This window comes from Gambusia affinis, linkage group LG17 (genome assembly GCF_019740435.1).
Source record: "Gambusia affinis linkage group LG17, SWU_Gaff_1.0, whole genome shotgun sequence".
Taxonomy (NCBI): domain Eukaryota; kingdom Metazoa; phylum Chordata; class Actinopteri; order Cyprinodontiformes; family Poeciliidae; genus Gambusia; species Gambusia affinis.
In genome coordinates, this window is record NC_057884.1 from 18,672,814 (window position 1) to 18,699,444 (window position 26,631).

The window sequence follows — 26,631 nt, forward strand, 5'->3', positions numbered from 1 at the left end:
CAAAAATATCCATGTAATATTCGTTAATGAAAAAAAAAGTCTTCCTTGTGGATTTAGTTGTAACAGTTATACTGCTTAGTTCCTCGTTATGAATAGGTATCACCACCAGGGGGCGCCTATTCCCTTTTTCTTTGGTTGTAAGAGTGACAGAGTAAGAACTAGTCTCCCACGTGTACGTAGAGATTATGAGTGACAATAAAGAAGATGTGTGGAAAACTTTAACAGTGCGTCCTGCTGTTTTGAGTTAGAGTGGCTAACCCCTCCAGTCTTCCACCGCACCGTCACAATTGGCGCCCGAACGTATTTTGGACCTTTTCCCTCCTGGATACCGATTCAGCTTTGGACTAGAGGTGATTGCTAACGAGTTCCTTGTGGATGTCTGTTTCACGGGGTGGATACAGTTTCTGAGCGGAATACGTCGTGATCAGTGTTAAAGTTTGCTGGAAGCGTTCATTGCTCGCATATCGCTGGACGTCGTGATGAGCTGTCCCGGTCGGATTTAATTCCTGAGAGCTCTGCGCCTGCTAGTCTGCTGAAGAGGTTATGTTTAAACGACAAGACCAACGCATGTTAACTAAATGAACTCACAATTTCTAAGGACTGGGTGAGTTTTGTGGATTATTATTCAGTGGAGTTCAGTCATACGGACTATTTTGTGGATTTTGACTCGTTGACCAGCGGATGGATACGGACAGACAGTGCTGCACAGCAGTAGCAGCGAGAGCAAGACATCCTCGTGGGCTCGTTTGTTTCTCTGTTTAAGAAGATATCATATTTTATATTTGGACATTTTCTGGCCTATGAGCCCTACTGCCAGTGCTGACATAAAAATAAAAGTAAAACGGACTAAACATTAAAGGACACAAACGATTTTGTTCACGGTCCCGAGTGTTTTTGGTGTGAATATTGCATCATTTTTTGGACTCTACCATAAAAGTTAAAGAGACAAAAATGGCATTTGAACCAGATTTTTCTGTTTTTGACTCTGACATGGATATTGACTCTCTTCAATTTATACCGCCGCAGCAGAGAGCTCCAGACCTCTGTCAGCAGGTACAAGAATTAAAGGATGATGTCAAGCAGCTGAGGAATGTCCTTCAAAACACGTTGTCCCTGCAACAGAAAATGCTGAATCATCTGGATAAGGTTAATTCCTGTGAGTCTGGTGGACCTTCTGCACAACAGTCTCCAGCAGCTCCTGTGGCCACCTCAACACCATATGTACCTCCTCTGAATATCAGTGCGAGGCATTCCAATGACACATGCCCTTATCCTGAAACTCAGAGGGACCTGCATAGCTCTTTCCTACAGACTCATTCAGCTGAGCTAACCAACACCACAAGAGTGATTGCTGCTGCACTACATCACGCCAAGCTGGAACCACCAGTATTCGCTGGGGATGGTGAAGTGCAGGCAGAGGACTGGTTACAGGCTGTGTCAGCATACAAGTCCACTCTGAATTTAACTGATGTCCAGATTCTGAATGAGTTGCCCCATTTTCTCACGAAAGAGCCTAGTAAGTGGTTTAAAGCCCTTCGTTCACACATTAGCTCATGGGTGCACTTCTGCCAACTTTTCCGAACAGTCTTTCTGCCCACTGACAACCAGGAAAGAATTCTCAGAGGCATACTTGACCGTGTCCAGTCAGATGATGAACCACTACCGACATTTGTAGCTCACATGTTGAGTGAGTTTAATAAGCTAAGTAGCCCACCACCTGAAAAAGAGCGTATTCAATTAATATGTAAACATTCACTTGAAAAATACAGGGTGGCTCTGTATGGCTCGCCTGTATCTTCTGTGATGGAGTTGTTGCTCAGGGCTCATGAATTGCATGCTGTACTAGGACCTGATAGCCACCAGAATCTTCAAAAAAGACATTGGAAGCAGCAGAGAGCTGAGCCACGCTGTTATAAGTGCTCAAGCCCTGGATATACATCGAAAACGTGTCCTGCCTGTAATCAGGACCATAGTCAACAGCACATGTCGGCTCGGTTCCATAATGAGATCACTCCCACTACGTCCTTTGACACACCTGGAGCTGAAACAAACGATGGAAACTCGAGCCCACCTGTAGATGCAGCACCCCAAAGGCCGTTGGGAAACTTCAAGGGGGGGAGGATATTTCGTCGAGGCAATCCTCCCTCCAGACGTTAACTGAGCCTCACTTTTCTGCAAATACATTCCACATCCTTGGTCATGTGGAGGACAATGAGTCTAATGCTGCCTGGAACACTCCATTTAAAACTAAGCTGAACTTTAATGGAACCTGCACCGAGGCGACTCTGGACACAGGCGCTTCACTTTCAGCTGTACGTGCAGATCTCATTAATCTCAATGGGGTTTGTCCACAGAAAGTACGTCAGTGGCAGGGGCCGCCAGTGAGCCTAGCGGACAACGCTCCTTGCCTTCCAGAGGGTGTGGCTTGGCTGAGTATCGGCTTTATGAACAAGCGCTTTTATCAACGCTTTGCCATCATCCATAACCTGTCTTCCCCTTTCATATTAGGGATGGATTTTATGATGAGAGCCTCAATAACCATGCACATACCGACAAGAACAGTTTTTATTGATGACAGTCCCTGTCCTGCCTTGGATGACAATGAGGAACACAACCTTGAACTGTTTCCTGTTGAACAGACTGTTATGTCTCTGAACATTTTGTCAGACACCATGGAGTCAAAAGTGTCTGAGGCGAACCTGGAGGAAACGCAAAAATCAGATCTATATGATCTTCTTTCCCGCCACAGCTCCACTTTTGATGGACACCTTGGACACACTTCAATGGCAGAACATGTGATAAATACCCGAACCGACAAGCCCATAAATCTTCCTCCCTATCGCTCATCTCCAACCAAAAAGCGGCTGATTGAGGATCAAGTGCGACAAATGCTGGAAGACAACATAATCGAACCCTCTACCAGTCCATGGGCTGCTCCAGTGGTTATTGTGAATAGACCTGGTTCTGATCCAAGATTCTGTGTGGACTATAGGGGTTTAAACCAAGTCACACAAAAGGACTCTTATCCATTACCACGAATTGACGAATCCCTCGACTTTCTGGCTAGAGGAAAGTACATTTCAACCCTGGATTTGGCTCGAGGATATTGGCAAGTTGCTGTTTCGGAGGAGTCCCGACCAAAAACGGCTTTTGTGTCTCACTGTGGCCTCTACCAGTTCCGTGTGCTGCCGTTCGGCTTATGCAATGCGCCAGCGACATTTCAAAGGCTCATGAATTCTGTATTAGCAGGCCTGATCTACAAAACATGTGCGGTGTATCTTGATGACATCGTGGTGGCATCTCCCTCATTCGAGCAGCACTTGAAAGATTTGGAGGAGGTCCTGAACAGACTGGAAGCAGCTGGCCTCACTTTAAAACTGAAAAAGTGTCAGTTCTGTCTGAGTGAGTTCACATTTTTGGGTTATCGCATCACACCTGCAGGCATAAAACCTGACCATGATAAAATCAAAGCTGTCATTGATTTCCAGCCACCATCCACAGTGAAACAGGTCAGACAGTTCCTGGGACTGACTGGTTATTATCGGCGCTTTGTCAAGGATTATGCCCGGCATGCTGACCCACTCCATAAGCTCACACAGAAAGACACTGTTTTTCACTGGGATGACAAATGTCAGCAAGCCATGAATGTTTTGAAAGACCGAATCACATCAGCCCCTGTGTTAAGATTCCCAGACTTTGCTAGGCCCTTCTATGTTCATGTTGATGCCTGTGATCTAGGACTGGGCGCTGCTTTGATGCAAAAAGATGAAGAAGGCCGAGATATTGTGGTCTCGTATGCAAGTCGTTCTCTACACAAGGCTGAAAAACCATACTCAACCCCTGAAAAAGAATGTTTGGCCGTCATTTGGGCTCTGGAACACTTCAGGCCATATGTTGAGGGCCTTCACGTGACTGTTTTCACAGACCACAACAGCCTTAGGTGGCTTATGTCTCGCCCAAACCCCTCTGGCCGGCTGGCTAGATGGTCTTTGAGACTGCAAGACTTTGACTTTTCAATCGTCCACAAACCAGGACAACACAATGCAGTTCCTGATGCTCTTTCCAGGAATCCCCTGCCAAATCAAAGTGACATGCCCACTGATATCCTGCCAGAACATGCTGTTATAGGCAGTTTGGACCTCCGTTCCTTGCCCCCAGTGTTATTGTCGGATCGTTCGCACATGAGGCAGCTGCAAATGGACGACCCTGTGACGGGTCCACTCCTCAGAGACATTGAATCAGACTCATCGGTTCAAATGGACAGTGAATGCCAAGAACAATATACTGTCTATGACAGTTTGCTGTATTACAGGGACCGAAAGCCTGTATGCAGTTTACATCCATTAAAAGAACTTAAACTTTTTGCCCCAACATCTCTTCGTGGCACCCTGCTGAGCTATTTCCATGACCACCCCACTGCTGGCCATCTCGGTGTTTCCAAAACACTAATGAGACTACGACACAGGTTCTTTTGGCCTGGCATGGCAGGTGATGTCAAACGCTATGTCACTTCTTGCTCGGTCTGCCAATTCACAAAACCAAGTCAACAAAAGCAAGCTGGTCTCATGGTCCCTATTGTGCCCAAGAAACCCTGGGAATACACAGGAGTGGACTTTGTGGGTCCCTTGCCCCGTACTCAGTCAGGAAATGCTTATTTGCTGGTGTTTGTGGACTATTTTTCTAAGTGGATTGAGGTGTGTGCAGTTAGAGAGGCCACAGCTCGGGTTGCAGCTAGCAAGTTCTTGAGTGAAATATTTGCTAGGCATGGTAGCCCCACCTATCTCATTTCGGACAGAGGCTCTCCTTTTGTTAGTGAGCTGTTTGAACACACTGTGTCAGCTCTAGGCTCAACACACAGGCTTACTACAGCCTATCACCCGCAAACAAATGCGACAGAGCGTGTGAACAGGACACTTAAAACAGCTATCCGTGCCTATGTGAATGACAAACACACCGCTTGGGACAGGTTTCTCCCACAAATCTGTTTTGCACTTCGCACAGCCCCGCATGACAGCACGGGTCTTAGCCCATCCATGATGTTGTATGGTCGTGAGCTGGACACGCCTCTCGACCTAATCATTCAACCAAGCGCTGATGGACTGGATGATCCAGATGTGCAATATCCAGAGACTCTGAGAGCCACCCTCAGGGATGCTCATCACCACGCCAGGGCTGCGCTAGATCTCAGCCACAAAAGACAGAAACACTACTACGACTTGAGACGCCGCCATTCTGCTTTTGGGATTGGTGATCTTGTTCGAGTGAAGTCTCACCCAAGATCGGATGCTTTGGCTAATTTTACAGCTAAACTGGCACCGCTGTTCAAAGGCCCCTTCCGTGTCAGTCAGAAACTCAGCGATGTGAACTACAGACTGATTGATGTAGAAACTGGAGCCGATGCAGGAGTTTTCCATGTTGTGAACATGCAACCTTTCCATACTTGGGACTCTGCCAGCTGCCAAAAGACTGCCAGTGCAGCTGCACAGGTGGATCACATGGACGATGACCTTGAGGACGGTTCCCCTCAGACTGACGCCATCCTTGACCTCCCTCCAGGTGACGTGTTTTGTGATGTGCCGAATGATATTCGCCACTTACAGGAACCTCAAGGGGTCGGTGAGGCCCACGCTGATGAGACTGAGTCTGGCCAAGCTTCAGAATGTGATGGACATTACAATCTGAGAGCCCGACGTCATCCCAGGATCACGACTGGTTGGTCAGATCATAAATGGACAAATATCTACCATACTGACAGGCTTGACAGGATGTAAGGTTATATTTGTTCAGGTTAATGAATGCATGTGATTTTCGGTTAGAAGTGTTATGTTGGAATTTTTGCTGCAAACCATAAGAAGAGAAATTCTGATGCTTTGGGATGATGTTGGTTTTGTTGTCAACCGTAGTCACATAGGAAGAATTTTGTTTGTCCCTTAATTGTTCTTTAGAAGGGTTATGTTCATAAAAAAAAAAAAAAAAGAATTCCACACTGATTTTATGTTTGGTTTTTGGAACCTGAGCTGACTTTGTTTTATGGTTATCCACGGATATGTATACCGGTGTGATTTTATACCTGTCCCATGTGTAACTGCAGTTTTACGGCTATGTGTTGCTTTGTTAAATTCTGTACTGGTGTCTATAGTCGTGTGCGGCTGAGGACAGCCTTTGTTTACCTGGGGGGCATATGTAACAGTTATACTGCTTAGTTCCTCGTTATGAATAGGTATCACCACAAGGGGGCGCCTATTCCCTTTTTCTTTGGTTGTAAGAGTGACAGAGTAAGAACTAGTCTCCCACGTGTACGTAGAGATTATGAGTGACAATAAAGAAGATGTGTGGAAAACTTTAACAGTGCGTCCTGCTGTTTTGAGTTAGAGTGGCTAACCCCTCCAGTCTTCCACCGCACCGTCACATAGTGTCCCACCTTGCCAGGGCATATGGAAACTCAGGGCACTCCATTCACTCCACTGGCTCTCCGGGCTGACGTCGTCGCGGGCTCGAACCTGAACCTGGTTGGAGTGGTGTGCTGTGGCATCAGGTATTTCAATTGAATTCTCTTCTGTCATTATCTGTTTTTGGAGAGACAAAAAGGATGCTACTGATGGCACAATCACAACACTGTATAGACCAGGGGTGGCGAACCCGTTCAGCATTAAGAGCCAATAATGTGGGTGAGTGTTTGATTGACTTACCTCTGACCAATGCATGGATCCCTGTGGTCTGTATCGAATATGAAATTTCAGGGGAAAGAAACGGTCCTCCGGCCAAGACGATGGATTCTTCCATGAAACCCATAACTTTGATGGATAACCTTCCACTTCCTGTATGAACACAGACCGTGGAGGGTCTGGTTTCACTGAAAAAGCATGAACAATAGAACGTTAGAAAGTGAATAACTGAACAAAAAGTTGTTGTTTTTTTCATTTTTTGCAGAAGAAAGAAAAATCTCTTCTTTAAAAAAATATAATAGTGTTTCAGCTTTAATGGACAAAGAAAGTGTAATTTAGAACCAGGCAGTGTCTTCTAGCATTACATTAAGACAACTCTGTTTCTCTTTCTGTTTATGAGACACTGTTATAGCTCCCCTTTAAAATCAAGAATAAAATTTATAAAAATCACAGATTTCTTATGTGGCCTTACAAAGCTCATTTAGTCTGATTTTGTGGTAAGATGTCTGGGATCCAAGAGCGTTTGTCTCTGTGACTCCAAATGTGTGGATAGTCTGCCAGAATGCTGGATCTTGTACAACACAGTGCCTGTTGGTGGAATCCACGATGCACAATTTGGTTGGCTCCTTCTCTTCCTTCCCTCTTGAAAACAAGATCAAAAGTGTTTAATTATTATTATTTTTTAAATTTATTCAAAAAAATAAATAAAAACAACGTTCCAAATTTGACCGTTCTGATGCAGTAACTGTATAGTACCTGAAGGAGGTGTTGTACTTGGCCGGCAGGAAGGTTTTCACAGAGTCCCTCCAGGAGCAGCGAACAAGTGTGTGATTGGGTACACGGCAGGAAATGCTTAGCAGTCCAGGGGGATCTGACAAACAAGAGTGTCCCCATTATGAACCAAAATAATCAGGAGAGCTTTGACCAACAGAAGGCAAAACTCCCAGTTCCTTAGAAGGAAGCTCAGTTGGAAGCCCCTTCCTGTTTGAGACAGTGGCAGGATGTGGATGGCTTTGTGATGGCTGATAAGACCAGTTTCCTCTGGGGACTAATAGCTCTGTTCCATTTATCACTGATTTTATAAGTAATCTTACTATAAACAGAAAAACCATTCATAATACAACGACCTTTCACTGGAATTACACTTGCACGTTTTTCAGTTTATAGCTCTCTCAGCTTTGCACACCCAGAAGTAGACATTTTAGCTCATTACCCATTTTGTTTATTTAATTCAAAAATGCTCAAACGTATTTATTAATTATCTATTGGTATGCACTAACTGAGCCATTCTAACATGAATTATGAATGTGCTTTAAGCTATACCATTCTAGCAGGTCCATGTACTGCCAGACATATATATATCTTTTTTAAAAAAAATATATATATTTTTTGAAAATGTTTCATACTGCAGTTTTATGATGAACGATACTGCTGACCTGTATGGTGTGTTGCATTTGGTCTTTATGATTTGTGCACCAATGTTCTCAAACAAACCTCCCTGTTTGTGTGTAATTTCTGTAGAATGGCTAAATTTCTACAGCGAAAAAACACCAGATTTTGTTTAGGAGTGTCGGAGAAAAGGGGCCTCAAGAAAAATTTACAACAGTTTTGATACTTTTGTTTACAAAAAAGTAATAAGAAAAAAATATGAATCAGTATTCATCCACTTCAAAGCCATGCATTACTTTCAGTTAGTATATCACATATAATATCATGGAACACGTTGACGTTTAAGTGGAATGAATACTTTTGCAAGAAGACATTGTATTTGTGTAGTACTACCTTCTAACTCCTAAATCTACGTATGTCTGAAGAAGTCAAAGCATCACTTACAGCCCAGTCGGAGTATGACCGAGTGGAGGAGGAGCCCGTTGTTGTCATAGCAGCTGTAGTTGCCCTGTGCTGATTGGTCGACGAGAAACAGGACTAAGCTTCCGTTGAATGTCACTTGGTGCCACGACAACACAGAGCTGTGGTTGTGATGCCACACCACAGGGAAACTAGACAGAGGAAGTTAATTAATTAATTTTTATGGTAGTAACTGATGTTCTCTGCGACAGACTGGCGACCTGTCCAAGGTGAACCCCACCTCTCGCCCGGAACATAACTGGAGATAGGCACCAGCAACCCTCCCGACCCCATTAGGGACGAAGGGTGTTCAGACAATGGATGGATGGGTAACTGATGTTCTTTCATATCAACTGCATTCTTTATCATTTTTGCCAAAATGCTCATGAAGATGAAACTTCCTCTTAGTGCTTGTAATGTGCTGGTTTTCCTACCTGATTTGTGACTTCCCACATGCCAGTGTGATGTTCGACTCCAAACGCCCAAACTGCACGTCCGACACTGCAAACACAGACATCGTATAAAACATTAAAGAGCATTTCATGCTCGCTTCCAGAAAGTGCACACCGAGCAGTCTGACATACAATGTGTCTGTACTGTCTACGTTAATGTGATTCAAGCACCATCACTAACAGCCCAGTCAGCAGGGTTACAATAACATGACCATACACGGTTCGGGATCCGGCAAACTGAGGAGACTTTGGCACGCATCGTAAGGCTGCTGCAGAGTGTTTGTGTTTTATCTTTTAAAGCTGGTTGTAGTCATTTTGGAAATATTACTGACTTTCAAATAAATCCACTTTGAAACCATTTTAAAAGTAGGGCCCCGCTGGGACCAATAAAGTACGCTACACTTTAGAACTCAAATAGTCGAAAGGAATAGACTACAATATACTCTGTCTTGTGTCTGGATTAAGTATTATTATTTAAAGGCTATAAAATAAACAAGTAAATAAAAAATCAGAAGCAGTACCCCAACTACAATATACTTTATGTACTTGTTATATATGTTAAAAGAAGCGTAATTTAGACACATACATTTATGTAGCTGTGCGGAAAAACAAAGAGCATATGTGGACTGATATCCGATATCATTACTGGATCAGGACAGGAAGCAGATGTGCTCTGAGCTCATGGAAAACAATGAGAATTTAATCATTTAATTAGTTTGTTTCTCAATGCTGTCTTGTTCAAACTTATGTGAAAGGTATGCCAAAAAAGAACCCTTGTTGGAACTTGGAGAAGGCCTGATCATAAGATAAACAACCATTAGTTAGTTTGTTTACTCCATGTATCCCACAATACAACATAAACGTGACTATGAGAAGCAGTTTAGCTCAGCTGATGTGCTTCAGACATTTTTTCTAGTAGCGCTACTAATTATGGTCAGTGCTGTATAGATTAAATGCACCTTTTGAATTAGAGTGGACCAGATAATGCCTTTATAAGCAATCCAACATCTTTATATCACTTCAGGATTAATACTGAACTGTAAATGGTACCAAAGCTGAGTAAAAAGAAAATGCCAGATGCAGCTTAACTGCAAAAGTTTGATGATTTCTATCACTAATATGTGGAGAAATCTTCAATGTCAATACTTGCCAACTCAAATAAAACTGAAGGGTGGTGTTGATTTAAAGTATAGCAAGTGTAGTGTTTACTAGAGCAAATATTTGTGGTGGCTGTAGTAATTTGCAAAGAAGATATTCTATCTAGTGTGTGTGAGAGTATTTGAGCACATGTTTAGCTTGGCTTTGTAACGTGAAAGCTGGCATTTACGAGAGATCTGGGGTGAAAAAAAGGAAAGAAAAAAAAACTGCATAGTTTGGGCTGCCAGTGTGCCACGCAAACAGCTTCATTAATTCACAACCTCAGCCACTGAGGCATGCACACTCCCTGCTGGCCTCTCCTACCATAGCAGCAAACAATCTACCCTTAGTTTTATGTTTTTATCTAATCTATTTTAAAGAAAAACTGCTGAACTGCAGAAAAGTTTTTTAATTACTAGTGCTACCTAAAACGGTTTATGGATCTGCTATGTGTCTGCAATAAACCAATATTTCATGAATGTTTGCTGCAGATCTGTAACAAACTTGGTTTTCACTGGCAGCTTGTATTTAGCCCTTTTTTTTTTTTTCGTAATTCTTTCTGCTGATGGTGGCTGCATGAACTGAAACAGCTGGAAATGAGTTTCACAGGGACTTTGTGCTTGCATTTAGATTTCTAAGAGTGAGAGATGAATGGTGAAAGGGGAGGAGAACAATGAAATCTATTGAGACCTTCTAAAGTGAAATAAAGTTGTTAATAATGCTGTGGAGTGTAGGACATAACTAATCACATATGACAAAAGGCATGGTCAATAAATGTTAATTTCAAGACGGAGTTTGTGAGAGGGTAACTACTTCGATAAAACTAATGTCTGGTTGCCTGAAAAGTCAAAAGTTACCATAACAAAGAAACAACACAAGAATTTTTACACAGAAAAAAAAACTGTGAGTTGATCTGTGAGTTCTGCAACTGCCATCCACGGGTCAAACCAGTCAAGCCGAAAATTGACTAATTGAGCTTGAGCAATTGTTGGATTCCTGTATTTCTAAGTGAATAAAAAATTCCCGAAATGAGTGACATTAGCCAAGTTTCAGTCAGTAAGTTTAAAGTTCAGATAAGAAACCATTAATACATTAAGAAAAATAAAAAAGGATCATGCACAAAAATGTACACAACACATACTTGAAGCAAAGTATTTTACACATATTTCACTTGCATGAAACTAAAAATAATCTGGAAAATCTCAATTTTACGCCGTAGTAAAGGGGATATTGCATTCAGTGTTTTTCTAATCATCACGGCAAGCATACAATTGCATAAAATTATCCAACCTCTACTACAGGCTATATTTTTTGTGAAAATGTAAAATTGTTCAGATTTGCAATAAACAACCTGAACCAGAGGAGGCCAAAGTGTTAAGTAGGACTAACACCACAATTATTTCAACCAAATTCATAATTGAACTTTATTGTTCGTGACTTAAGCAATCTCAAAAATATTCGACGCCCTAAAGAAAATTTTCCATGAGAGCACACGTGCTTTCACTAGACGCACCAGGAGGCTGGGGACAAGAGACCCGTCATAATCCCGCTGTTAGACTCCAACTAAAGAAGACTGGAGGCTGAAACTGAAACTTGTGGCGACACAACAATGTAATAGCCTCTGGGTTTGAACAATATGCAACAAAGTTATCTCACATGGTAAGAAGGAGTTCAGAACAAATCTAGACTTACACTGTCTATAACATTTCAATTACTAAAGTATACAAGTGGTTTTGTTTGTCCTATAATAGACCATTGTTCTTTTTTATTGTCTCACTTTCCTCATCAGTCTTTCCATTTAATTAGTCATTTTATACAGAGCCTCTATCAACAATTTTAACTACATTTTTCTTTTTTCCTTTCACCACACTCCATCCCTTTTTTTTCTGCATATATGTGAGCATGTGTGTGTGTGTGTGTGTGTACCTGGGGCCCTGGTGTAGCACAAAGAGTTGGCTGGTCTGAATGTGTGTATTCATGTTTTATTGGCAGTGAAGTACATTATTCCCCAAACCCGCAGCGTTCCACTCATATCTGATTCTGCCTCTGGCAGGAGCACGCCGACATGTGCGCGCACACACACACACACATACAACAGCATATCCATTCATACACAAACATGTGTTTATGGACACGCACTCACACATACACACATCCACATAACGATGTGCACAGAAAGGCTTCAGGTTTGTCTTGACATTAAAATCAGATGGCAAAGCAGACACAGAAACTGCAAGATGGATGAAACTCAGTATTTTCAAAACAATAGAAAGGAGCCTCAGGGTGGAACGGACAGCCTCATATGAAGGTCAGTTTGTTCACTAATTAATATGGAAAAAGAAAAGAAAGAATGGAAAGGAGAAAGTAAGAAGGAAAAAAGAAAGAAAGAAAAAAGACAAAAAAGGAAAGGATGCAAGCAACGAGAAAGGAAGAAAGATTGATTTTCGGAGGCAAATAAAACTTCTTCAGACACAAATTAGCAAAGTTTTAAGTCCTTCTTAGTTTATAAAGTTTAAATACAGAAGTCCATGATAATTTACTGTAGCTCTGACTATCAAGGCTATGCTTTAATTACAAAACTACAAAATAAATAAAAAAAACTGTCAGAAGGACAAATGGATGAATGGATGAGTGGATGAGTGGAGTTAGACTTCACATAGCCATTGTTGCTGGTGTGATTTGCAATATGATTTGATAAATTACATATGAATTAGGAAGTTTTCTGCTGGTGGCTATCAGAAAAAAAACAATGCACCCAGAGCTAAGAAAAAAAAGGCTGACTTTCATTTAGACAGTTTATTGTCACAGTAAAACGAATTTTCTAAGAATAATCTGACTTGTAATTCCTGAAAAGGGATGACACATCGGGTTGTTACGAAAATAAAATATCTGCACTGCTTTGCTGACATTCGCATACTTGAATGTGCAGATATACATGAGTTTAGGCACCTGATTGTGTTATAAAATGGGTGACAATTTTTTAAAATCACTTAATCACAACAGCTCATGAAATAACATCTGTGCAGTTCACTATTAATGCAGCCATGGCGCACGCCATAGAGAGCTATGCTTCAGACTGCACAGAGTGATCATAATGAAAAAAAAAAAAAAAAACATAAGTTTGCTATCTCGCTTTGAAAAACAAACTGTTGCTCCATTTGCTTTGTTGGTCAGGTTGCTATGTGCACCTGTGTTTGATGGCTAAGAGGCAACCACGAGTCATTCCTACACACCTGAAAAATCACCTGTTTGATAGTTAGGACGTTCTGCCTAAACTGCAAACACATTTAAATAATTACACGTTTCACTCTAACACCTGCTGAAATCCTGAACTATGGCTCTGTTATCCATGACTCTGTCACTATAGGTGGAATTTTACAAAGGCAAAAAGTAAATAATTAAAAAAAATCATATCCAACACAATTACATCATCCTTAAACCATTACAGCTTATCGAGTTTAATTAAAGTCTGCTTTTACATTACTCAAGGTGTTGTGCTGTAATAAGTTTAAAACAAAAACTGGAGCTTCAAGTAATCATCTGTGGATAATCAGAGCAGGAAAGGTGAGAAGTACTGCTATTCATTTAATTGATCTTTCCTATAGGGCATCATGACACATCGCTCAGATTTCTTTGCAACTAAATTAGTTACCTAGTGTGGGAGTTTGTAGCCATTACAGCATACATTACAAGCTCTGACCTTATGAAATTGCTTTCACAAAAAAAGAAAGACAAGCACTGGAGTTATCAATAAAGAATTAAATTTTACACTTTCTTTCATTCTTACACTAAGCTCTATATGTACGTAAAGCCATCAAATGTCAAGGATCCAGAGGAGTCCACGCTGGACTCTCGACAGGATGTGCGTCTGTGTGTGTTGTTGCTGGGTTGACGCGAAGGTATGTTCCCAGACAAATGTGCAGCCACATATATTCTCATAAAAATGTAACTGTCAGTTTTGTTTGCAACGAAAGTGTGTTAAGGCGTGTGCGTGTGTGCGCATATGTTACCTTCATCAGTCCAAATCTGAGCACGGCTGGGAGGCAGTGACCAAGACAAAAACCAGATGACTGTGAGACAAACAGGACTGGACAGAAGGCCTGGCATCTAGAAAGACAGCGGGACACAGATGGACGAGGTAGTTATTTAAAATTTAATCAAAAGTAACCATTTCCTGGTTATGCTTCTGAAAAAAAGATAAATATGGCAACTGATGGCTCGTAGTTCTCTTTTACAGGGTTTAATGCCTCAAACAGGAAACGGCAGTAATCGAGCAGCAGAAGCTTCAGCGAAAGAGCTTTTCAACGTCAAATAACAGACTTTCATAACAATTTATATAGAAAGTGACTATAAGATAAGTACAGAAAACTGCATTGTATTAATGGAGAGATAAATCCTGAAGGTCTAGAAAGAGTTTGCCATGTAAATATATTCAAAACACATACTTTCCTCATTATGAAATTGAATAGCAGCCTATTTAGATCCTGCAGCAGTGGTCTATTACAGGAAAGACTTTTTAGAAAACTATAAATATAATGCATATTATATATATATATATATATATATATATATATAATAACCCTAACCCTAACCCCATATACATATATATATATATATATATATATATATATATATATATATATATATATATATATATATATATATATATATATATATATAATTTATTTATAAAATCAATTCAGCAGTCTTGTTTTTCATGAAGCTGCTCAATGCCGAAACCCAATGAGACATCTTCCGTGGGTTGACTGGCACGAAGCACGAAGCATAAAGAACCCACTCTTTTTATCTGAACACAAACACCATTTCTTTCAATGTCAAACATTCACCAGGAGCGAAAGAGGAGACGAAGTATGAGCAAATAATGAGCGACAGACATTTAGTTCAGAAATGTCTGAACTAAATGACATTTAGTCATTCACCTTGAAATGAATAATAAAAGTATCAAAACATACATATTGATTACCATTATTTTCACTCTGTTTAATCATACTAGACATGTTTGGACCAGAAAAATTTCTCAACCTGCAGTACCATAATCTGAACCTTCATAATATGTCACAGCTAATCCATATTAATTTTTATTCAGCACTATCTGTACTATCTAACCAGAGTTATATATTGTTAAGTGAATGACACATGAAAACAATCCAAACTAGCGTTCATCAATTAACACAGAAAATTAATATTGAAAAAAAAAAACATTTAAGATATAATAAATACTACATAAAACTTTCTGGATGTACATAAAACATTCTAAAAATCTAAAATAAAGATGAATACTTTGAAAGACTTTAAAAATGCAACAGAAACTTTGCAAAGCTAAACATCTTCTGCCAAGATTTCAGCCACATAGGTATGAGTCAGATATCGGAATCAAGGTATAGCAAGGCTTTCAACAAAAGGCTAGGGTTATTAAAAACTCAAACATATTCCTTCACACCATTCGTAAGGTTTAAATCCCCTTTTAATGAGAAGATGCAGAAATTGCCAGAGGCTCTGTCCCTACACAACCTCTGAGAGTCATCAGAGTGAGATGACTCTCCTTCTCCCCGATTTGTTGCTTCACACTGCTGGTCAGGAGGCAGAAAAATGGCGGCTGAAACTTTTCTGTCATTCACTTGACAAAATTCAAGGATAGTGAGAGTGTGGAAACTACTCAGGCACCACTTACAACTCTTATCAAGGTAACACAACAGTTGGAAAACAACAAAACACATGTATGCTAGGGAATAGACTGCAGGTTGGTTATCTGTGCAGAGAGCCATCTAATTAACTAGCTACTCACAAATTAAACATGTGTTTATGCATATAAAAAAAAACAAAAAAAAACAAAAAACAAAAAAAAAACACCAAATATATATATATATATATATATATATATATATATATATATATATATATATATATATATATATATATATATATATATATATATATATATATATATATATATATATATATATATATATATATATATATATATATATATATATATATATATATATATATATATATATATATATATATATATTTCTGCACAAGGAGCTCTTAAAAATTTAAATATTGGATTGGTAAAGCCAGTATTCAGTCAAGGCAGGCATTTATTTTTTACCAAAGTCTAAATATAAATTTTCAAAACATTGTATAAATACGATTACTGTAGCTGTAGTAATCTGGATTATTTTTGCAACAGTAACATTTATATTTGAAATCTTTGAGCTAACGCTGTTAGCTAGATATTCATTCCTGTTATCACATGAAAACTTTGTAACAGTTCTTCCCTAATAGGTAGTAACCTAACATCTATTGTATGAATATTACTGACCATTGCAAAACCAGATTTTTCTCTCATGCCATCTGCAAAGACAATCTGAATTTTGAAGGTTTATTTATGGGCGCTTGAACTGCGATCATTATGGTTTAGTGAGAATAACACTCCAACATGTGGTTCACAGCATCTCAGCCAAACAGATCATCTGTTATATAAACCTCAAAGTAAACAGGAGGACAAGGTGTTATGTTTGAGGCTGCCAGCGTCTAGGCAATGTGTTACATCTTAGTGACTGATTAATAGTGTTTTTTAAAGAGTTATTTACAATATATTACAAAGAGGACTCTTAAGATAACGTGACAGAAACATATGGACAAACAGAAATAAAACTGTCGGTGTTTCATTGTTTTCTCCATACAATTGGCCTCAAAACACATTTTAATATGACCAGCAGTTGTAAATGTTAAATAAACAAAACACATTGGCACAACTTGACTACATAACAGCTCACATTTATGCAGTTTGACCCCATTAAATAAACACCGACCCGTGATAAGTCTTGTGCATCATTGGTTCAGTCACAATAAGTCATTGGAAATCTCTGCAGCCTAGCTTTCCAGACGTACATTTTGTAATCAACAATTTAATTACAGGTTCATTGTGTTATAAAAGTTTACAATAGCAGACCACCTCCTTCTCCAAATAATTCATGCAATCAACCAAAACGAAAAAATTAAGTGGTTTCTACATAAACTGGTTCAAAAATATTCTTGATGTCTTTGTCAGCCCCCTTGTGTCTACCATGCTAGGAGTTAGCACAGCCATGTTACATTCACCACCACCACCTCAGAGTATAGGGCAAATTTAAATCTCACAGCTTTCACACTCACTTGCTTACATTCCTCTTTTTACTGTTAAGCTGCTGAGAAACATTCCATGAACAAAACTCTAGATGGTATTCATACGTTATACAGTGACGAGAAAAGGTAATTGAATGTCTGGCCATTAGTGTGTGACCCTAACCTCAATTACACATGGGTTATGCTGCAAAACAGTGATCCAAAGCACACTAGAAGGTCCACCTCTTTATGGTTAAAAAGTGTTTTGTTTTGTTTTTTCCTTAGTGGTCTAGTAAAATTCTGATATAAATCTAAAAGAGATGGTGTGTCACAATTTTAAACAGTTTGTTCAAGGAAAATCCTTCCAATGTGGCCTAAACAAAATCTGCTAAGAGCAGGTCAAAACACCGCCACAGTGACATAAGCATAGCTAAGCAAAGCACAATTACTTATTCACAAGATGGTCAAGTTGACTGGGATGACTCACTCAGACAACGTTTTTAATGTATGATATTTGTTTTTCATTTATTTAAAAAGTTTGACAAGCAAAACCAACTAATCTTTAAGAGAAAGTTTTGACAGTTCACATTGTTTATTGTGCTCAGAAGCAAAAGACCTACATTCTACATCATTTTTGAATTTTTGCTTTTTTCAATAGCATAAAAAAAACACTTTTTTTCACATGAATAAATGTTTCCAGTGTAATGGAAGTGCTATCTTAATGTATTTTTTTTCATTCTGTTATAAAAAGGAAATTCTGATAGTTAAAAGGAAACATTTCTGCTGATGGTTTAAAACGTGCAAATGGAATATTAATGTAGGAGCTTGTCAGCAACACTTAGACGGATGTTAAATCTCAGACACGATTTCTGCTGTCCTCCACTTTCAGCCTGTTGCTTTCTTTTTTTAGACCTTGACACTTTCACCACCTCATCTACTTGATGACTCTTCATCACTCGAACATCAAAATGTTCAAAGTATAGCACACAGATTTCTATTGCTCTATTAGTATAGCTTGGCTGTTCGATCATCTTAAAAAATGAAATATGCGGCTCACCTTTTTTTTTAATATTTTGTTTTATACATCCCTAGTGAAAAATAATTCTTCTATCAGGTCCAGTCAGCTGGTTCTTATCTGTATCTGACCCTGAGGAATTAGAAAGCTCCTGTTCTTTCTCCCAGTCTGATTCACTTTTCCCACAATTTAATCCCTGCCAGAACAGAGTTCAGTAAACACATTTTCTTAAACCATTTGGTTCTTCTTAATCAACACGTGGCAACACTGGCATACATTGTTCAGTCGATACCAACAGTCAGCAGGAATACATACAAAAAAGCAAAGAAAAAGTGAAAAGCAGTGCCTTTGAAACTTCACTTATTTTAATAAAGAAACATCTTGTGGACTAAAAAAAATGTCTCAGATTATGATCAGAAACAAAAGAAACACCCATTACTCAGTAAAGTAGTTCTATTAAAAGCAGAATTGGGAAAAAAGTTAGAATATTATGTTTGTAACATGTTTAATTGCAACTCTGAGTAAAGATGAGACTGTGTCTTTCTACATAAAGTCAAAGGTCGGCAGGCGAAGATGAAGATTTGGTGATTAATACTGCTTTCCAGGCTTCTAATCAGTACTGATCTTTAGTACTACTCTCCAAGTCTCCACTTAGTTTTTATATGAATGCATTCATCTAGAGTTCCTTTTTCATTTTTGAACTCTCTGCTAGACAGCAAAATCTACCGTAATTATCTGTGCAAAACTAGTCTGACACTCTACATGATAAATACAAAAAGCATATGGACAACATCAAGCGTCACAGAGATTGACTGTGTTCGCCATGCTTTCTTTTCAGGTTTCATGTGTGTGTCTTTGTCAGTGTGTAATCACAAGCCAATAGCCTGAGTCATACCCTCCAGTCACCCTTCTACTGTGAATACTAAACCAAACCTCTCTACAGACATGGGAATGTGGTCATTGTCACTAGGATGCATCTTTAAAGAAAGCACTCGCAATTCGTAAAAGCAGAAAAACAACAAAAGTTGTAAATCCACCACAAAGCACAAGTTAGCCAGTAATAAAGCTGAAAGTGTTCTCAGAGCTTTTAACTACAAAGTGATAAAAAGTAATTGCTAAACCGGGACATAGAAACTTTCTCGGTGAAAAATGTTCCGCCCAATTCAAACATAGTAAAAAGTGAAAGTCAATGTATCAAGACAAAACTCAAACAACACCTATGTGCTGAGGGGTCAGTTGAAGATGTCTTTATTGGTTCTCAAGTTTTGATAAAATAAGACAAAGACAGACAAAGATCGCATTTAAAAAGGCGTTTTATTAACCAGTGTTCTCCATGGCAGCACAATCCCACGTGGTGAGTCACTCTGTTTTTGGCATGCCACTGCACATTCAGGCAGCTTTACAAGAGAAGAAACAAGACACTGAAAGGACAGACAGAACGAGAATAGGAGAAAGGCATGGGGAAAAAACGCCAGGCCTGGGGGTTCAGTAGGAGGAGGAGTGAATTTGGTGAATCTTGTTTAAAGTACAGCAGATCTTAGGTGTTGTAGGGAAAATCCCTAAAGTACACCAATAATACAGTACTGGAACAGTTGCACTTTGAAAAAGAAAAAGGACTGCTCAGTCAGGTACACTATGCTTTGCTGGCCAGTGACATAAATCATTGCAGGATGTCCTGTACGGAAGGACAGATCATTAGAGTACATGTCATAAATTAGAAATTAACAAAGACCGATGTTTCAATAACGCACCAGCCTTCACAACAATAGTCAAAGTGTGTTTACTTGTTTGTGTCTCACATCTATTTCAGAGTGTAAAATTATGACAAACTGCAGGGTTTCAAATTACTTAACTGTGCATTGTGTGTGAGTGTGAATGAGACGGAGTGAAAAAATACACTCTGTGTGTGCGTGTACGTGCACTAAACCAACAACGTAACGATGCTAAGCCAAGATGGTGGGGAAGGACTACAATGGAGCTGGTGTTTACCCAGGTCACCATGGCAATCTCTGCACACCCTCTCTTCCTGACCTTTCCAGGCGATAAGAGCACCGCTGACTGACATCCGTGTGTGTCTGTGTATATTTCCATATGTGGAGCAGCTCAAAGCGTGTTAGCGGACAAAGCGCAGGGCTTTCTTTTTTGACACACAGACTACAGAAGTCTTTAAATGAGTGCCAGTGAATTCCTTGCTTTGCTGGTTGGAGTCTAGGTGTGAATGAGCTAATGGAACAAGAGAAGGGAGAAGATAAGATTGAAGCAAAAACAAAAGTATTCACTGCAGGCCAGATACTGGCCAAAATATGAATGGAATATGTGTTGTGCATGTACATAGATCAATTTAAAGTGTCAACCTTATTTTCCCTCTGTATCTCTTACAAAAGGTAAACAAAAATCCTAAATATTAGCATTCAGTGGATCACCAGTATTTAAGGAGGTTTGTGACCACAACCACCTGTGAAAGGTTAAAATCCGCAAATACTTGAAGCCTCACTAAAAATAGAGGAGGCTCTCACATTTTAATAGTTTGCACACCAAATATATAAATTTGCATTAATACAACCAGTGGAAACTGTCTTAGCAGTAACACAAATACCAACATCCACGGCTTCTTTAATCTCTGCTCTAGACAGGACACATATTTGTAATGTAAGGTTGCATTCAGACCAACCCAGGATAGAGTCCTGAATCGTTTGTCTAGAAAGTCCAATTTTTGGGGGGAGGTCAGAATGCAAATTTGAATTCCAAAACAGACTTAAAAAGCGAACTCTGACCCGCCTAAAAACCTCAGTCTTGGTCAGGTTGAAGTGAACTCTAAAACGGTAGGAAACCTGTCTGAATGCAGCCTGACTAGAGACCGTTCCAAAAGCAGGAAGTTAGCAACAGTGCAGGACATTCTGGTCAATATATTACTCTCTGCTCTGTCGGTTAACAAAGTTTTTGTGTCGGTTGTCATGGCAACGGGTCTGTGTTGAGGAAAAGCAGAATATAAATGATTTAAAGTTTATATTTTGTTCATCAGATTAAATCCCCGTTGCTGTGGCATTCTGCAGCTGCTGTAATTTTAAAATCTTTAATAAATATTAAACATATTTAAATCTTTAATAAAATGGGACTAATTGCCTCGGTTCTTTGAATATTTAATCATCAAATAGGATGACATATTTCATATGTCCCATATATACAGTATGTGTCATGGTTTCTTACACTTTGACAAACTAATAAAATTAACAGCAGCAATTACGTAATTATACACCAATATAAAAGAGCTATTTGCTTAGTCCTCTCTGTCAACTTGATAGAAACCAAATTGATAATGGTTTTATATCGAGGGAAAATACTTACAAACATCAGCAATTTTCTCAGCTTTAATTTATAGAAATCAGGTAAGAAATACATTTTGTGACTCCTGCTCCTCCCGCATTGGAACAGCCTGGTTTAGTGGACAGACTCACTGCATAGTAAAGGCGCCTGCAGGAGCGTTGCTATCATTAGCGGTTAACAGGCGATGTCCAAACCAATAATGTATATGAATGACGAAATCCTGCAAAAATCTGACACCACTCCGTTTTTGTTTACTTTTTGTGAAGAAGGAAATTGTGCTGGTCTTACAAAGTTTTTTGTCGATTTCTTCAGTAACTCTTTACTGAAGAAATTGCCTGTGGTGGGGGGAACACCACCACAGGCGATGGAGGGGAACAGGTTTTTCAGTTAGTTTGACAGTTAGTCATTTGACACAGTGCAGTGTGAATGCAAACTACAGTTCTGAAAATGTAATAAATGTTGCAATTTTAGTCCCCAATCCAACCAAGTCTTCCAGACTATCTGGTCTGAATGCACCCTAAATCTACATTCAAAATTAACATTTACCCAAATGAATTTTTTCTTTTTCTTTTTTTTTTTTTTTTTTACACAGCTTTAATCTAATTTAAATAAAAGAGGACCAAAAGAGGAAAACAAATAAGTTTCTGCTTGGCATCAAAGCCAACATTACCTGCTGACAGCTCTCAAGCACCAAGAGATAAACAACAAGGTGGTAGGGAGGAATGAGAGGTCATGGTCATGGCAGAAACAGGAGTGGTCAAGCAGCGTTGTAAATATGTTACCAAAAAAGGGGGCAGACAGACAGGAATGTGAAGTAGGTCAAAGTGAACTGCTTCATTATTAAATTGGCACCTTCCAATTTGAAGTAATTATCTTCCGTATGACTTAATCAGTTTCACGTCATTGTGAAGGAATTTTGGCTCACTCATCTTTATAACATGATTTATTTTCATTAATATCTGGTTAAGGTTCCGCCACAGCACTTCAAGCAAGTCAGGTGGTGGTCTAGAATTTCACTTAGCAAATACAATGCCTCTATTATTTTTCCTTTAAAGGTATTTTGTTCCAGCTTTTACTGTGCCTGAGATCATTGTCTTGTGCTTTGGCCCAGTTTCTGCTAAGCTTCAGCTGCCAGTTGGCATGAGATGTTTGTTTTGATACGCCGTGATTGGTTTTCACTAAACATCTCAACCTCAGCTATGTCCGTCTAAAGGACGTTGCTTAGGATGTTTGGTGGTTCAAGTTGCATTCTCTACATTTTTTTTTAGGAAGATATTTTGATTTGTGGCAAACTTCCAAGCTAAAGGTTATTGTTTGAACTTTGTTCAAACTACATTATGAATGTTATCAGAGGGAATGTTGTACATACTAAGCAAAATGTGTGCTGTTCAAGACAGCTCTTTGGTTTTCGCAGCTTCACTGACCATTGCACAATCTCGTTCTTAGATGAAATTCCAAGCAAATCTACTCTTGGGAACATAGAGGATGTCTATAATGATTTCCACAAGTGAATAATCCTCACAAAAAAAACATAAGGACAGAAATGTTTCCAAATAGTCTCATAATCCTTCTGTGGTGCCAATTGTAATGATCTTTTTGCTTGCATTTTCTAGCTTAGGGAACCAAAGAATTCCGATAGTTCTTAATCATGTCATTTGTAATTAGGTGACCAGAACCAAAGCAAAGAATTTTTTAGCTCTTCTTAGTGGGCCCTGTTGCTAAGGGAAAGTAAAGTTCAGGTTAAATTTTCAAAGAGATTTTAGAGGAAGTGCAAAAATGTAAACAACTAGTCAAAAGGAAAATGTCTTGAATGACATTTCTGAGGCCCAGTCAGTCAGTGGTAGACTCAGAGAGTGCAGGGCATTTAGCAGATAATAGAAAGGCTTAGGCCTGCCATGATAGCAAATTGTCCCAGAAGTAATTGCGATAAACCATAAAATTGTAGTTATTTGAAGACCAGTCTCAAATAATGGCAAAAATAAACAAACAAAAAAAACAAGAATATATTCTCTAAAATCAATAAACTTTACTTTCTAATGAATGTTTAATACAAGAATTGCAAGACATTTTGAATATCCCCCCAAAAATACACAAAACATCAAATAAAATAAATTATGAAGTCTCTGTAAACTAATCTGTCTTTCAAAAAGAAAAACGATAAATCATGCAAATGGAAATCATTGAACTCATTTTAATTTATTATGCAATAAATTGATTTACGGGTGATTGGGACAGAAAGGCTAAACATATTTGTTTCATGTCATAGAACATGCTGGATTTGTAAATGGACAAGCTTTTCAGAATCTCTAATTAAAACAAAAATTTCTATTCACTAGAATAGAGATACTGCTAATTTTATAATGCTACATACACTCACTGCTAATTACTAATTTAAGATGCAAAACACAGATCAAAATTTCAAGTCTTTTCAGTGCTATTTTAAAATATTAAAAGTCTTATCTGTGTATATTTTTTGTAATAGGAGTAGATGATGAAGTGAAAATGAATTTCACTTAGCAAATACAATGTAATAGTAATTAAGTATTACTATGCATAAATATCATTATTAATTAAATGATTAACATAATTAACATAATTAATTTATACTAATTATTTTCATTATTATTATTAACATAATAATTAAGTGTTATGTTTTCACTCCTTAAATGCACTTCATACTTACAAAAGGTTAAGACTATGATGATGATAATATAATTGATAAAACCAGAAAGGCAATCAGCATAGACTGTGAAGAGCACAAACAACTTTATCTAGGAATATGCTGTTAATTAAAAAAAGAGAACTGTAAAAGAACTTGCCAGAAATATTCAGCTAACAGGTTTCTCAACTTGTTTCTTTCTTTTTCCCAAGCCTTAGAACATAAGAAGTAAAGGCTCCATCTGGGTACTGAGATAACACCAAGACAATTTACAGATTAGACCTTGAGTGTGCAGACACATGTATATGTGAAACAAAAAGGGAGAGGGGGGAAAGAGGCAGAAAGGCAGAAAGAGTGGAAACTTTAAATACAAAACAGCTTTTGGCTCCAATCGGAGAATTTTCCATTAACTTTTCAATACTTTTAAACATAGAAATATTACTTTGTGAGTGTGGGTTTGGCACAATCGGTGCGTGTGTGTGTATGTGAGTGAGAGAGAGCGAGTGAGTGTCTGTGGCAGTAAGGATATCTTGGCTTCAGCCCTATAACGCTGGAATTTCCTCCATCTCTGTCGCCAGGGCAAGATGGCTACCATATGCCAGCTATTTGCACACACACACATATATACACACACACACAAAGACCGCAGTCCTGTGAGCACTCAAGTTTGTAATACTGAAGCCAATGTAACATATAAATAAACACGTACTGAACTGCATCATTTGGAGTGGGGGTTGGGAGTTTGGATTTAGCAGAAGTACATCTGCATACAAACGCTTCTCTTTAGACTCTGTGCTGGTGTTTCTCATCAAAGAAGTACACATCTCAAGACAACTACTCAACTACAACAAATTAAAAACTTACATATTCACACCGTCAGCGAATAAACCTCCCGTGACAAATTCCTGCCATGCAATGAATTAGTTGCATAAATATCTACTGCAAGATTTTACAATGAATCCACTATAATGATGAACCCAAAGCATCCAAACAAAAAAATATATAAGCGTAACCTGGAACTCCTAAAACATATGTCCTATTTTTCTTTTTACGTATTGATTGGGACTTTTGTTTGAACTGAAAGGTGTTAAATCCAGGATTTGATTCAGATAAGTAACCAAAACAAGGAAGTGTTAAAAAGAATAAAACCAACTGGCTCATCCTCAAAGGGGGAAAATGCCATTAATTCTTGACATATTTCAGTTAGATATTAAAGAAGAAACTCAGTGAAGCCATGCATTTCATGTGAAATGCATGGCCTTTTAGCCTGTGTGAAAAGAAAATTATCGCTGTACATAAGGCTACTTTTTATTTTATTTGTTGTTCTTTTGTTCGGTAATTTTTTTTTTTTTTTTGTTTGTTTGTTCGTTTGACACAATTTATGAACAGGTATTTCATGTGAAATGCATGGCCATATTCTACTTATATGGTAGTATTTATAATATTATAGTTTAGTACTGAAATACAATTATGGTGAAAATGTTGTGAGGATTCGAAATGACATTTATTTCCTTAAACATTTTTAAAATTGTTCCACAGTACAAATTAGTCTAAATTTTAGTCAAGATGAACCAGATTCGGAATAGCCAGTTGTCCCTTGATACACTCTGGTCAAAAAATAGCTGTCAAAATTAGAATTAGCAAGTCAGACTTTGAAGGAAACCAAAAATTGTCAGCTCATCTCTAACTTCTGTGGTAGTAATTACCAACCAGGCCTCATACGTACCGAACAACAGCACTGCCTGGCTGACGACGTATTAGTAAAAAATAAATAAATAAAACACGGAAGTACAGAAACTTAGCAAGGTCTACTGATTAATGATAATCCACAAAAAGTTAAAGTTTGACTAAGCACTCCTGTAAATGGGTCTTTAGCTTTAGTTTTCATTTTTTCCCTCAGGAAAGTTAGAACACATTACTGCAGTTTAGCAAGGCTGAAGCCTTTATGCCCAGAAAACCAAATGACCACAAACTGAGTTGCCAAGCAGATGTTGTCCAATGGAAGCTTCATGACTGCCAACAAGAAGAAAGCCCTCTTCTTGAGTTTTAACAGTGTATCTATTGTTCCACACAACCCACAGTTTTTGTGGTGCATCGATGCTCCAGCTCTATACTGTCTGCTCCATCATCATGGTAAATGCAGTCTGTATGTGCTCAACACTATCCACACACGCAGGTCTAGTAAAGAAAATGCTTTACAATAAAAACTGTTTCCCGTTCTCCTCACTGTTGGTCTTGGAAAGATAAAGTAGAGTCTTTGCCCAGCCTTATTTGTCACGGTTCCAGTTGTTTAAGCTTTTGAGCAAAGTCAGGTGAGCAATTGTTGATTTTCTGAGGCCATTTTACTGACTTAAGATCAACACACATCTGCTTAACATCAATGTCTAATTCTCTCATCTT

The 26,631-nt window shown here is 38.7% G+C and overlaps 1 protein-coding gene across 1 annotated transcript in view; it reads right to left on the reverse strand.

Annotated features, from left to right (window-relative positions):
• Positions 1-26,631, reverse strand: part of il11ra (interleukin 11 receptor, alpha) — a 54,956-nt gene that overhangs the window by 8,933 nt on the left and 19,392 nt on the right. Inside the window, exons 2-8 of the mRNA XM_044096401.1 lie at positions 14,113-14,209; positions 8,948-9,014; positions 8,499-8,665; positions 7,422-7,536; positions 7,138-7,307; positions 6,690-6,853; positions 6,422-6,566 (exon numbers count right to left, since the gene is read on the reverse strand). Of these exons, the coding sequence (XP_043952336.1) occupies positions 6,422-6,566; positions 6,690-6,853; positions 7,138-7,307; positions 7,422-7,536; positions 8,499-8,665; positions 8,948-9,014; positions 14,113-14,209 (925 nt within the window). The remainder of the gene's footprint in view (positions 1-6,421; positions 6,567-6,689; positions 6,854-7,137; positions 7,308-7,421; positions 7,537-8,498; positions 8,666-8,947; positions 9,015-14,112; positions 14,210-26,631) is intronic.